This window comes from Vicugna pacos, chromosome 1 (genome assembly GCF_048564905.1).
Source record: "Vicugna pacos chromosome 1, VicPac4, whole genome shotgun sequence".
Taxonomy (NCBI): Eukaryota; Metazoa; Chordata; class Mammalia; order Artiodactyla; family Camelidae; genus Vicugna; species Vicugna pacos.
In genome coordinates, this window is record NC_132987.1 from 27,390,334 (window position 1) to 27,401,389 (window position 11,056).

The following is an 11,056-nucleotide window of genomic DNA, read 5'->3' on the forward strand; positions in this document are numbered from 1 at the left end:
TCCAAAATGTATACCAGTGTAGATTTAAAAACAAACAAACAAAACAAAACTTTTTGAATAAATTGGTTATAAATACTCTGGATGATTTTACTCTACTTCCTGACATGTTTATCAAAAAAGTAAACATCATCATTCAAAACATAATAATATAAAAATTGAAAACATTTTCTTACCTATCAAAATTCACTTCAGATATGTCTTTCCTAAATGTCTGAAATATTTTAGGAAAACCTGTTGAATGAAACATTAAACAATTTACCCATTCCCTTTAAATCAGTGGTTCTCTAAAGGACAGTTTTGCCCACCGGTAGACATTTGGCAATGTCTAAAGACATTTTTGAGTGTCACAAAGCCAGGCATGGCTAATGGCATAGTCAAAAGTAGACGCCAGGGTTGTTGCTAAACATCCTACCCTGCGGACAGTTCCTCCCCCCACCCTCAACACATGCGCTCCTACAAAGAATGATCCTGATCCAAATGTCAGTACTGGAAGAGTGACAAACCTATCAAAGTAACTGCTCTGCCTCACTTTTTAAGGAAGTGGCTGGAGTGGTTTCAGTACAGGAAATTAAGCACGAAAGTGAATTGTTTTTTACAGGACTCTTTCAGTAGCACAGTACCCTTAAGGCAATACTTCTGCTGCAGGAGTGGCACGTGGGAGGAGGCGAGGAGAATGAGAGAGGACTCGATCACTGTATTAATGTAAACGTAAGTGTTATAAAATGAGCCCTCTGTACAGCACTGCCTGTTTCCAGTTTTATGAGGCGTTTCACCTTTATCCTAAATTGTGAACCATCATAAACACTCAGCAAAAGATTTCAGTGTCTTTGACAGAAGGGACTGAGATAGGAGCGTGTGTGAAGTGGTGCAGTGGAAACAGGCACCCAGGTGTACGGGAGTAATTGGACCAGCCCTCCCCCAGGGACAGGGACGCCTTCCAGGACGGGGCGGGGGGGGGTACTTTTCTGGGAGAAGATGGTGGAGGGCGTGCTCTCGCTGTCTGGAGGGGTCTGGCTCCACGTCAGGCTCTGCGTCGGGCTGAGTGTCGGCGGCGTCGGGCTCAGGCTGGGGCTGATGACGCTGGTTAAGCGGAGGCGAAAGGCTCTCTGGTCCTCCTCATTGCCTTCACCGAGTTCCAAAAACTTCCAGAACTCATCGCTGAGCTTCCCATGGACCTCCAGCTCCCCCTCCACGTCCGCAGCCTCCTTGCCCTCCTCCTCCTCCTCTTCCTCCTCCATCACTTCCTCCTCCTCTTCTTCCTCCTCCTCCACGTCCGTAATATCCTCGTCCTCGTCCTCCTCCTGGTCCTCGTCCTTCTCGGGCTTTCTGAAGCTGCCATGCGAGTACATGTTGGCCAAGGCAGGCGGGAAGCGGGATCACGGCTAGCGCAGCGGACACCGGCGGGTCCCAGCCTAGAGGCGCGCCGGCACCCTTCTGTGCGTCCGTCTCCCTGGGCGACCGCCTGCCGCGCGGGCCCCAGCCTCGAGATTAAAGCCGCAGAACCCCTGGGCGGGGAGAGGGGCGTAGGGGAGGAGGGGAAGAGAGCTGCCAGGCGGAGCTAGGACTCCTGCAAGCTTCATTCGCACTGCTCTCTTGAGTCTCAGAGAATCCTAGCAGTCTGCGGGGACTATCTATCTCCCCTTTCAATCTCTCGGTTCCTTCAGAGCTAATCTTTTTAATTAAAAAAAAATCTTTTCTAAATTGAGATGTGGTTGATTCACAATATTATATTAGTTTCAGGTGTACAACATTCAAAATTTTTATAGGTCATACTCCATTTAAGTTTATTATAAACTATTGTAAAGCCAGTCTCTTTTTTTTTTGGAGTTGGGTAGGGGAGTGGCTACTAGAGGTGGACACCCATAAGGCCACTTGGTGTTGCTGAGCTGGAGTTTGGTTTTGGAGTGGACAGATGCCTGTTGAAACTTATGATAAAACTTTATTTACAAAAACTGGCACCAGTCCTTGGTCGTAGTTTGTAAATTTGATTTAAAAAAAAAAAACTACTGCCTTAAATATTATTTATCTTGATTATGAGATTTTTGGCGCCCCCTTGCATTTTGCACCTGAGAGAAGTGCCTTAGTCTGGTCCAGGGCCTGCTTGATGCTTGTTTCATCCATCCGTCCTGAAGGTGGAGGAAGTCTGAGGCATCTGGCCACCTAGGCATCACCTGCATCTTTCTGGGCCTTTGTTTTCAGCTCCTTGTACTTGTTACCCTCGAAAACTGGAAATGAACTCAGGTTGGGCTACTGGCTCAGAAGCCAGTGTTTTGAGAGACAAGGGTTGGTGGAAAAAGAAGGATACTTTGTTCAGGAAGCTGACAACCTGGGGAGATGGCAAACTAGCATCCCCCGAACTATCTCCCAGTTGCCAGTCAGCGGGCAAGAGCTTTTAAAGGAAGGCTTTCAAGGATGTGCAGGTGGGGGCTACATGCAGAACAGCACAGTCAGCTCCAATAGTCATCTTCAAACTGGTCATACTTTGTTCTGGTTAGTGCCATCTTGATTGTTTTAAGTGCAGTTAATCTCAGCTCCAGCGTTGGTTTAGTCCCAGTTCTTGAGGCCAGTACGTGAAATTGTGCTAGCCGTAGACTCAGTGCTGCTCAAGAGGGAGCAGTTTATGTCATGGCTACAGTCTGGTGAACACACAATTAGCTTTTTCCTTCTGGTGGCAGTTGTAGGATCTGCAAAACAACTCAAGAATATGTCTCAGATACTGTTACCTATGTCTTTCAAGGAGAAATGAAAGATTCTGTGACTGCTGTATGGCTGATTTCCTGTTTAAAATGTTACCAACTGTCTAGACCTAACTGCTGTTTTTGTCACCACATGTCTCTATGCTTTCCTTAGAGTTCTTGAGCCAGGCATTTGTGACTCAAGGGGGGGGGGGCCCTAGGAGATTGAAGCCTTTTTCTACAAACAAGACACAGAGGGCACAGAAGAGCTTTTGTACTTGGGAGGGCCCCGCAGGGTCCTGCATGGTTTAATACTTACTAAAATTTGTGTAAAATATTTGTATACACACAGAAAAGTATACAGAATAATATATTGGACATCTGTTTATCTACTACTCAGACTGGGAGATGCAGCTTCATTCTATAGTTCAGCTTCCTTTTAAAAGCCCCTCAAATCTGAGAAATGTTCCTGGTGGAAGGGATTGTGTCCTACTGTTTACTTCACCTCTAAGGTAAAGGAAGCCAACTGAGATTCTGTGTGGTTGAGTAGAACATCTGGGTATTGTGAAAAGGATCTATTGACCGTAATATTAAATGACCAGGTGAGACTTAGAAGTCCCCTTATATGATCTCTGCTAAATCACCTTACATCTTTCAGCCTCAGTTTCCCTGGGTATAAGCTGGAAATAATAATACTTACTACTTACCCCTAGGATGTTTGTGGATATCAATAACTGTGAAATGACTGCCTAAACTATCAGAGCATTTTGCCAAAAGCCACCAAGAATACATGTGTAGTTAAATAAGTTGGGTTTACAACTGTTACAGCAAGGTGTCTTAGTAAGAGGATGTTAGAAAGAAACTAACACAGGATTTACTCTTTGGTTGTATGAATTGGGAGAGGGTCTAAGAAGCAGGGTTTTGCTCTGAATTGGATGCTGTTAGAAAGTGGGTTATTCTGTGATGGGGTATTTTGTGGTGGAACACTGACCTTAGTTTTGTTTGTGCTTAAACAAAATTATGAAGTGGCTTTGTTTTGTTTCATTTTATCATGGCATCACAGTAACCCTGTGCCTTACTTGGTTTGGGCTGCTGTAACAAAATACCATAGACCCGGTGCTTATAAACAACAGGAGTTTATTTCTCACAGTTCTGGAGGCTCGGGAATCCAAGATCGAGGCAATGGCAAGTCTGGTATCTGGTGAGAGCCCATTTCCTGGGTCATAGACCTCTGTCTTTTAGACCTGTCCTCACATGGCATAAGGAATGAGGGAACTCTCTTGAGCCTCTTTTATAAGGGCACTAATCCCATTCATGAGGGCTCTGTCCTTATGACCTAATCATTGCCCAAAGGCCCCACCTCCTAGAACCATCATATTGGAGATTACGTTTCAATGTATGAATTTTAAGGGGGCACAAACATTCTAGGCTGTAGCCCCTTATGTGAGGTTGCTATTTTTAGAGAATATTTCTATTCAACAGGAGAACTAAATGGTCTGGCTGTAAGCATCAGACCGGCTTGAAATAATAACTGAGGTCCAGCTGTGAGGATCAGGTCATTTCCTGGCCTCAGAGACTTACAGCCTTGAGTTTTCCAGCCCAGAGACTTTTACAGGGCTCCCAAGGGAGCAGAAAGTGAGAAATGAAGTGTCTAGGATCACTAAGCACTATTTTATGATTCTCAGATCAAACCAATGTTCATTGAGGACTGTGAGCCAGCCCTCTGCTGGGTGCTGGGCTCTGGCAGTGAGTAGGAGAGGTGTGGTCCGTGCCCTCACAACCCACCAACAGTACTTGTGCAGGGGCCAGAGTCCGGCAAGCTCTCAGGCACTGGGGCAGAACAAGGCAGGCAAGAGGCACAAAATTGCCCTGCGCTCCAGGGAATCTGAGAAAAAAATCCGTGGAATGTTGTTGGAAGAAGCGCTCTTGCAGGTTATCAGAGCAGTGAAGAGCACAGATGAGAGGACATTTGAGCTGCTTTGGAAGGAAGGGTAAAATGTGGGTGTTTGGAGAGGAGAGTGAAAAGCATTCAGAAGCATTCCAGCGTGCCCAGGGTAGGAAAGGGGCCGGCACCGGCCAGTGTGTGTGATGTCCAGGTACAAATAAGATCAATGGGTTAAAAAAATAGCCCAACCATTTTCTGGGCAATCAAAGCATTTTGATGCTGGGAAGGATCCTAGAGGTCATGACATTCAGCCGGCCACTTCTGCATATGGGAAGTGACTTGTTTGAGAAAAGGCAAGTTTGTTTGTTTCCAGGGTCCTCAGCAGAATGGGAGTCAGGATGTGGGCTGAGACGGGGGCTGGGAGAGAGCAAGGGAAAAAGTGCTTTTTCTGAGCTGCCTGCCCCCAGCGCGGTTCTGTGACTCTCTGGCATTTTCTCAACTGTGTGGTGAATTAATTTTACAGAGTGTCCCTTATTTAGAGGTACTTTGTTAAGGCCTTTTTGAAAGTCTTAGGAATCTCTTTCCCTTGGATCCACTTACTCTACAAAGAACAATTTTTTATTTCCTCATGATGGAATCACTCTCCTTTTTCGGTCATTCAGAGGCAAAATAATGCTGGGCCTTTTAATGTTTCCCCTTCGCTTATTCCCAGTGCCTCACTGGAGTTGGGGGCTTGGGATCTGAAAGCCAGGCACCACCCTCACTAACTGTGGAACTTTGACCTTGCCGAGCCTCAGTCCTGCATCTGAGACCCTGATCTGCCTACTTCATGGGCTATTTTGAGATAAAGTTCAGTTATTACTTTTATTACATTATAAATATATATATTTTAAGTTTCTTATTGAGAACTGATCTTGTTTTTATTTTTTAAGACCACAGTTTTTTTTAAATTGAAGTATAGTTGATTTACAATATTGTGTTACTTTCAAATTGATTCAGTTTTTTATATTTATTTATATATATTCCTTTTTTCAGTTCTTTTCTATTCTAGATTATTAAAAGATATTGAATATAGTTCCCTATGCTATGCAACACATCCTTGCTATCTGTTTTATATGTGGTAGTATGTATCTATTAATCCTATTCTTCTAGTTTATCCCTTACCTTCTTCCCCTCTGGTAACCGTAAGTTTGTTTTCTATGTCTGTGAGACTGTTTCAGTCTTGTAAATAATTTCATTTGTACTATTTCTTTAGATTACATATATAAGTGCTATCATATAATATTTGTCTTTCTCTGTCTGACTTACTTCACTTAGTGTGATAATCTCTAGGTCCATCCATGTTGCTGCAGATGGCATTACTTCCTTCTTTTTTATGGCTGAGTAATATTCCATTTATATATATACCACATCTTTATCCACTCCTATGTTGATGGACACTTAGGTTGCTTCCATATAAAAGCACATAGTTTTGTTTAGGAAATAATATTATTTCTGTGATCTATAAAATAATGTTTTAGGTGCTTCCAGTGTAAGTAGATTTAAAACATTTTTCTCCTATCAAAAGTATATCATATTATATAATTACTCTCTGTTGTAATCATTTGGTATTTTGTCTCCCTTTCTATTTGCCATTTTGTCTCTGAAGACTGCCATGAATATGGCTACTTTGAGAAAGGCAAGAGTGAATTTTTGCCTGGTGCAGTCTTCTTATTTTTTTATTTTTTTTTATTTTTTAACATTTTTTATTGATTTATAATCATTTTACAATGTGTGTCAAATTCCAGTGTTCAGCACAATTTTTCAGTCATTCATGGACATATACACACTCATTGTCACACTTTTTTCTCTGTGATTTATCATAACATTTTGTGTATATTTCCCTGTGCTACAGTCTTCTTATTTGTATGCAGAATATTGAACCATGCTATAAGATACTGCTCTGTTTGGGAAGAAAGTGTATGGTTTTCAGAGTGCTTTTGTTGAGCATTGTTCTCATTTCAGAGTAGAAGAACAATAGCAAAAAACTGCAGTCTTGCTGAGGGCTGATGCAGACTGCCTGACTACATTAGTGTCTTAGTCTGTTCCGGCTGCTATAACAAAAATTCCATACACAGGGCAGCTTATAAACAACAGGAATTTACTTCTCACATTCTGGAGGCTGGGAAGTCCAAGATCAAGGTGGTAGCAGCTTTGGTGTCTGGTGAGAGCCTGCTTCCTGGTTCATGGAACTCTGTGTTTCTACTCTGTCCTCACATGGTGGAAGGGGCTGGGGAGCACTGAGGGGTCTCTTTTATAAGAGAATCTCTTTTATAAGAACATTGATCCCATTCATGAGGCTTCACCCTCACAACCTAAGCATCTCCCAAAGGCCCCACCTCCTAATACCATCACACTGGGCATTAGGATTTCAACACATGACTTTTGGGGTGATACAAACATTTAGACAATAGCAGTTAGCTATGAGGGCATCTTTCTACCTGTCAGAACTCCCTCCTTTCCCACAAGCTCCTTTCAGAAGGTTTCTCAAAGCATGTTAAATGCCATTGCTATGCAATCAGCAGAGGCTGCCTTGAGGAAGGGGAGATATAGCAAACACTCTTCACCTCAAGTCTCTAAGTCCTCCTGCTTTCCCTTCCCTGACTTTATATCCTCTTACCCTCTTACTAGTTTTTTTTTTTTTTACGGTTAAGTCCAGCTTCATTACCCTTTTGATTCCATTGCTTTCAGTCCATAAGCTTAACTGTATATCTTGTTCCTTGTCTCTGGACGGTCCCTGCAGTTACAAAGAAGTAATTGCCCTTTGTCCTTGCTGAAACGAACTACTTCAGGGCCATCCGTCCTCTTTCTGCCTCCTACAGGACCATCCATCCATCCATTCATTTAGTACACTTAATAGTCATTCATTTAAAAAAAATTTACTAAGCGGGCAGGGTATAGCTCAGTGGTAGAGTACATGCTTAGCATGCACAATGTCCTGGGTTTAATCCCCAGTACCTCCATTAAATAATTAAATAAACCTAATTACCTGCCTCCCCTCCCCAACAAACACAAAAATAGGTTTAAAAAATATTTTAAAAATATATTTACCGAGTGTGCAGGCATTGTTCCAGGCCCTGGGAAAGCAGTAGTACACAAGGCTTCTGTTCTCACTCATGGTGCTTACGTTGGGGGAGGACCACACAATAAACAGTAAGTCTGAAGGTCATAAGTGCTATGGAGAAACTTAAAGTGAGTGTACGTGGGAGGGATGCAGAGTTGTGGGCAAGAATAGTTGCCTTTTGGAGAGGTGGGCACAGAACACCTCTCTAGGAGGGTAATACCTGAGCAAAGGCCTGAAGAAAGCACGGGAGCACCCAGGGGGATCCTGGGAAGAGTGTTCCAGGCACACAAGGCCCAGCCAGTCTGGAACAGAGGAAGAAAGTGATCAATTGTGTGGGGCCTTGGCTTTTCCTCTGAGTAAGGCGGGGAGCCATTGGAGGGCTCTGAGCAAGGCCTGCTTTACGTTTTAAACTAGGCTCGACTCGACTCAACTAGATTAGTCTACTCAACTAGACTCTAGATAATGGGAGCACAAAGGCTTAATTAGGGAGACCTGATCGAAGGCAACTGTAATGAGCAATATTTTTGGCAGTGTGTTTGAGGTGCAGCCGCAAGGGCAGAAGAAATGCGTTGGCAACAGAGGTGAGTAAAGAAAGTCTGTTAGGACAAGAGAGGGTGTTTTAGGAGTCTGGGTCGTGTTCACCCTGTCCCATCAACGACTTGTATCAGTGACTAGGGCAGCCAGGTTTGGGGCATCAGCTGTTTTGATAAGCTGTGGCCCTCCTTCTCCAGCTGTGTCTCATTGTTACAGAAAAATGTGTTACAGCTCGGTGTTACAGCTCAGTTGCGACAGCAACCTGGATCCGGGCGAGAGACCAAGCAGCATTTGGAGAGTTGGAGAACTCAGGTTTATTAGTCAGCAGGCCCAGAGGAGTTAACACTCCAAGCTCTGGACCCCATTTTAGGTTTACACAGACTTTTACAGACTGCCAGTTTACACTTTGCAACATCATATGCAAATAAGGTATAACTAAAGTTGACTAATTAGGAACAAGCTTTGTAGAAATGGACCAATCAGGAGGGAGAGAAATAACCAATCAGGAGTGAGGGAGATGGACCAATCAGGAGAGAGAGAAATAACCAATCAGGAGTGATCTCAATGCAAATGAAGTACTACAAATGGACCAACCGGGAGTTAGCTTAGGGAACGAATAGAATTTTAGGGGTAAGTTCCACTTTCCTAGAAGCAAGCCATTACAGAGACAAAAAGTGAGATAGAGCTGCTGGGCCAGGGAACTGGTTGGTACTGGCAGGAGAGTAGTGGCCCTGTCTAGGGGTCCTGCTGGTCTTTTTTATGTGGCTTCTCATCTCATCATAAGACTCTTACCTGCTCCTTCTGTGTTCAGGTCCTACTGAATGTCTTTGGGTTCCTTAAATCCACCATGTGTTTCTTCCCTCAGGACTTGTAGCATGTTTCTACTACCTTCAGGCTTTTCCCCTGGCCTCAGCTGGCTAACACTTATCTTTCATGATTTCCAGGAGGTGCTTCCAACCCCCTCCCTCCCTTGTCCCTATTGCTACTCTCTTCAGAGAGCCCACAGATCACAGGCATTTCTTCTTGTGTATTTGTCTATTTGTACTTACTAGGTTTTGAGTCCTACCATGCCAGGAAATTTATCTACCTTATCCTCCACTATGTCCCAAAGGCCTGTTAGGTATTTAATAAAAGTAGACAGGTTTTAGTTATAAAATGACCCCTAACCTCACAGGTGAGCAGCTCTGGCTCAGACACTTGATCTTAGCCCAGAACTAGTTAGAGGCAATGTGGGGACTAGAACTCAAATCACCTGGTTTCCTGGGCAGTGTTAACCTTCACAAACCCCCAGAACCCCCACATGTTCTTTGTACTATTACAGTCAATTTGGGGCAGTTTTTAAAAGTGCAAACCTTTAAAATACTCAGGTGGAAAAGTGTACAAATCGAAACTGTACAAATTGAAACTTAGCAAATTTCATGAAGTAAAACATTAGTTTTAATAACTAAACATAACTAACATACATATAATTAGTGTAAACTTCTCCCTAAACTTGGTGTAAAAGTGGTCACACTCATTTTCCTTTTCCAGTGAATCACTTAAGCCCCTACCTGCCTAGTAGGCACAAACTCAACACACAGGCTGCTGTGCCGAGCTTTCCAGAGAAGATAATGCACATCCTGGTTGCTAAGTGCCCCTTGTTTGGATTCACAAAACAGCTCTTAGCCTGTTCTGTTTCCCTCATAGCTGCCCCAAACTGGCATCCACCACCTCTCCAGACCCAGCACTACTACCGTCTGCCTTCCTCCCAGGCTCTGGCACTTGAGGGAGATTTTTCCCTTAAACACACAGAACACAAAGAATCTGAAAAGGGGTGCACGTTTCCCCTGGACACTGTAGTTACCTGCCCTTCTGACCCGGTGATGTAGCTTCTAAGAGAGACAGCGCTAGGAATTCCCAAGTGCCCTAAACATGCCCTTAGGGAGTGTGGTCCTTTTAATAGCTGCCTGCAATTTCCTCCCCACACCCTCTTAATGTAACAGTAACTTTGCTACTTCTCCTCTCAAGAGGTGGAGTCCATTTCTCCACTCTTTGCAGTTGGTTCTGAGTCATGTGACTTGTTGTGACCAATGGGGCGTTAGCAAACACGTACGCAAGCCGCGGTATAAAAGCACTCGCACGTTGGGCGGCTTGCCTGCTGGGAACCCCGAGGTCGCCACGTGCGGAAGCCTCGGCTGGTCCGCTGGCGGGTGCGAGGCCGCGTGGAGCCGGACTGGCCCGAGCCGCTGCAGCCGAGGGTCCTGCACCCGCCAGTCAGCCGACCCGCTGCGGGGGAGTCAGCGCGCCGCCTGCCCACCACCCACCGCCCTCAGGGCGGAACCCCGGCCCAGGACTGAAGACCCGCGCGCACAGTGTAAGCGAAGTAAAATGGTGAGTGTTTTGTTGTTTTACAAGTCACGAAGTTTGGGGGTGGTTTGTTACACGGCAATAGATGGCTGAGGTAAAAGTGACTTTCTGTTCTAACCTAGGTAGTGCAGAAGCTGGAACTTCTCTAAAGAAATGAATAATCACACTTTTGCTACCTCTCAGGTACAGCCGGCAGCACCCTAGAAACAGATGGAGATAAATACAGTGGTATACACAGACATGCCGGAGAGGCCTGCCTGCCTTCCTTCCTTCCTTCCTATTCCTCTAGGGAGTGCGAATATATTGGGCATAGGGGGAGTGAAGCCGTCCTTTAACTTTAGCTCTGTGTGCACCTGTATATAGATGTTTTGCAACAAATACATATTGACGGTATTACCTGAGTTGTTTTTAAAGGTAAATAAATACCTATATATATCATGCTGAAGAGCTTTCATTATGTTCCCACCTTGTGGCCTGGAGGACTCAGTCCCCTTCCCTCAGCCGCAGCCCTGT

General features: G+C 44.5%; 1 protein-coding gene across 2 annotated transcripts in view; it reads right to left on the minus strand.

Annotated features, from left to right (window-relative positions):
* ERICH6 (glutamate rich 6) overlaps positions 1 to 1,420 on the minus strand; it is a 31,356-nt gene extending 29,936 nt beyond the window's left edge. For both annotated transcript variants that reach the window (XM_031678895.2, XM_072959011.1), the window contains exons 1-2: positions 962 to 1,420; positions 174 to 231 (exon numbers count right to left, since the gene is read on the minus strand). In XM_031678895.2, coding sequence (XP_031534755.2) covers positions 174 to 231; positions 962 to 1,349 — 446 coding nt within the window. In that variant the 5' untranslated portion in view covers positions 1,350 to 1,420. The remainder of the gene's footprint in view (positions 1 to 173; positions 232 to 961) is intronic.
* Positions 1,421 to 11,056: the final 9,636 nt, after the last annotated feature.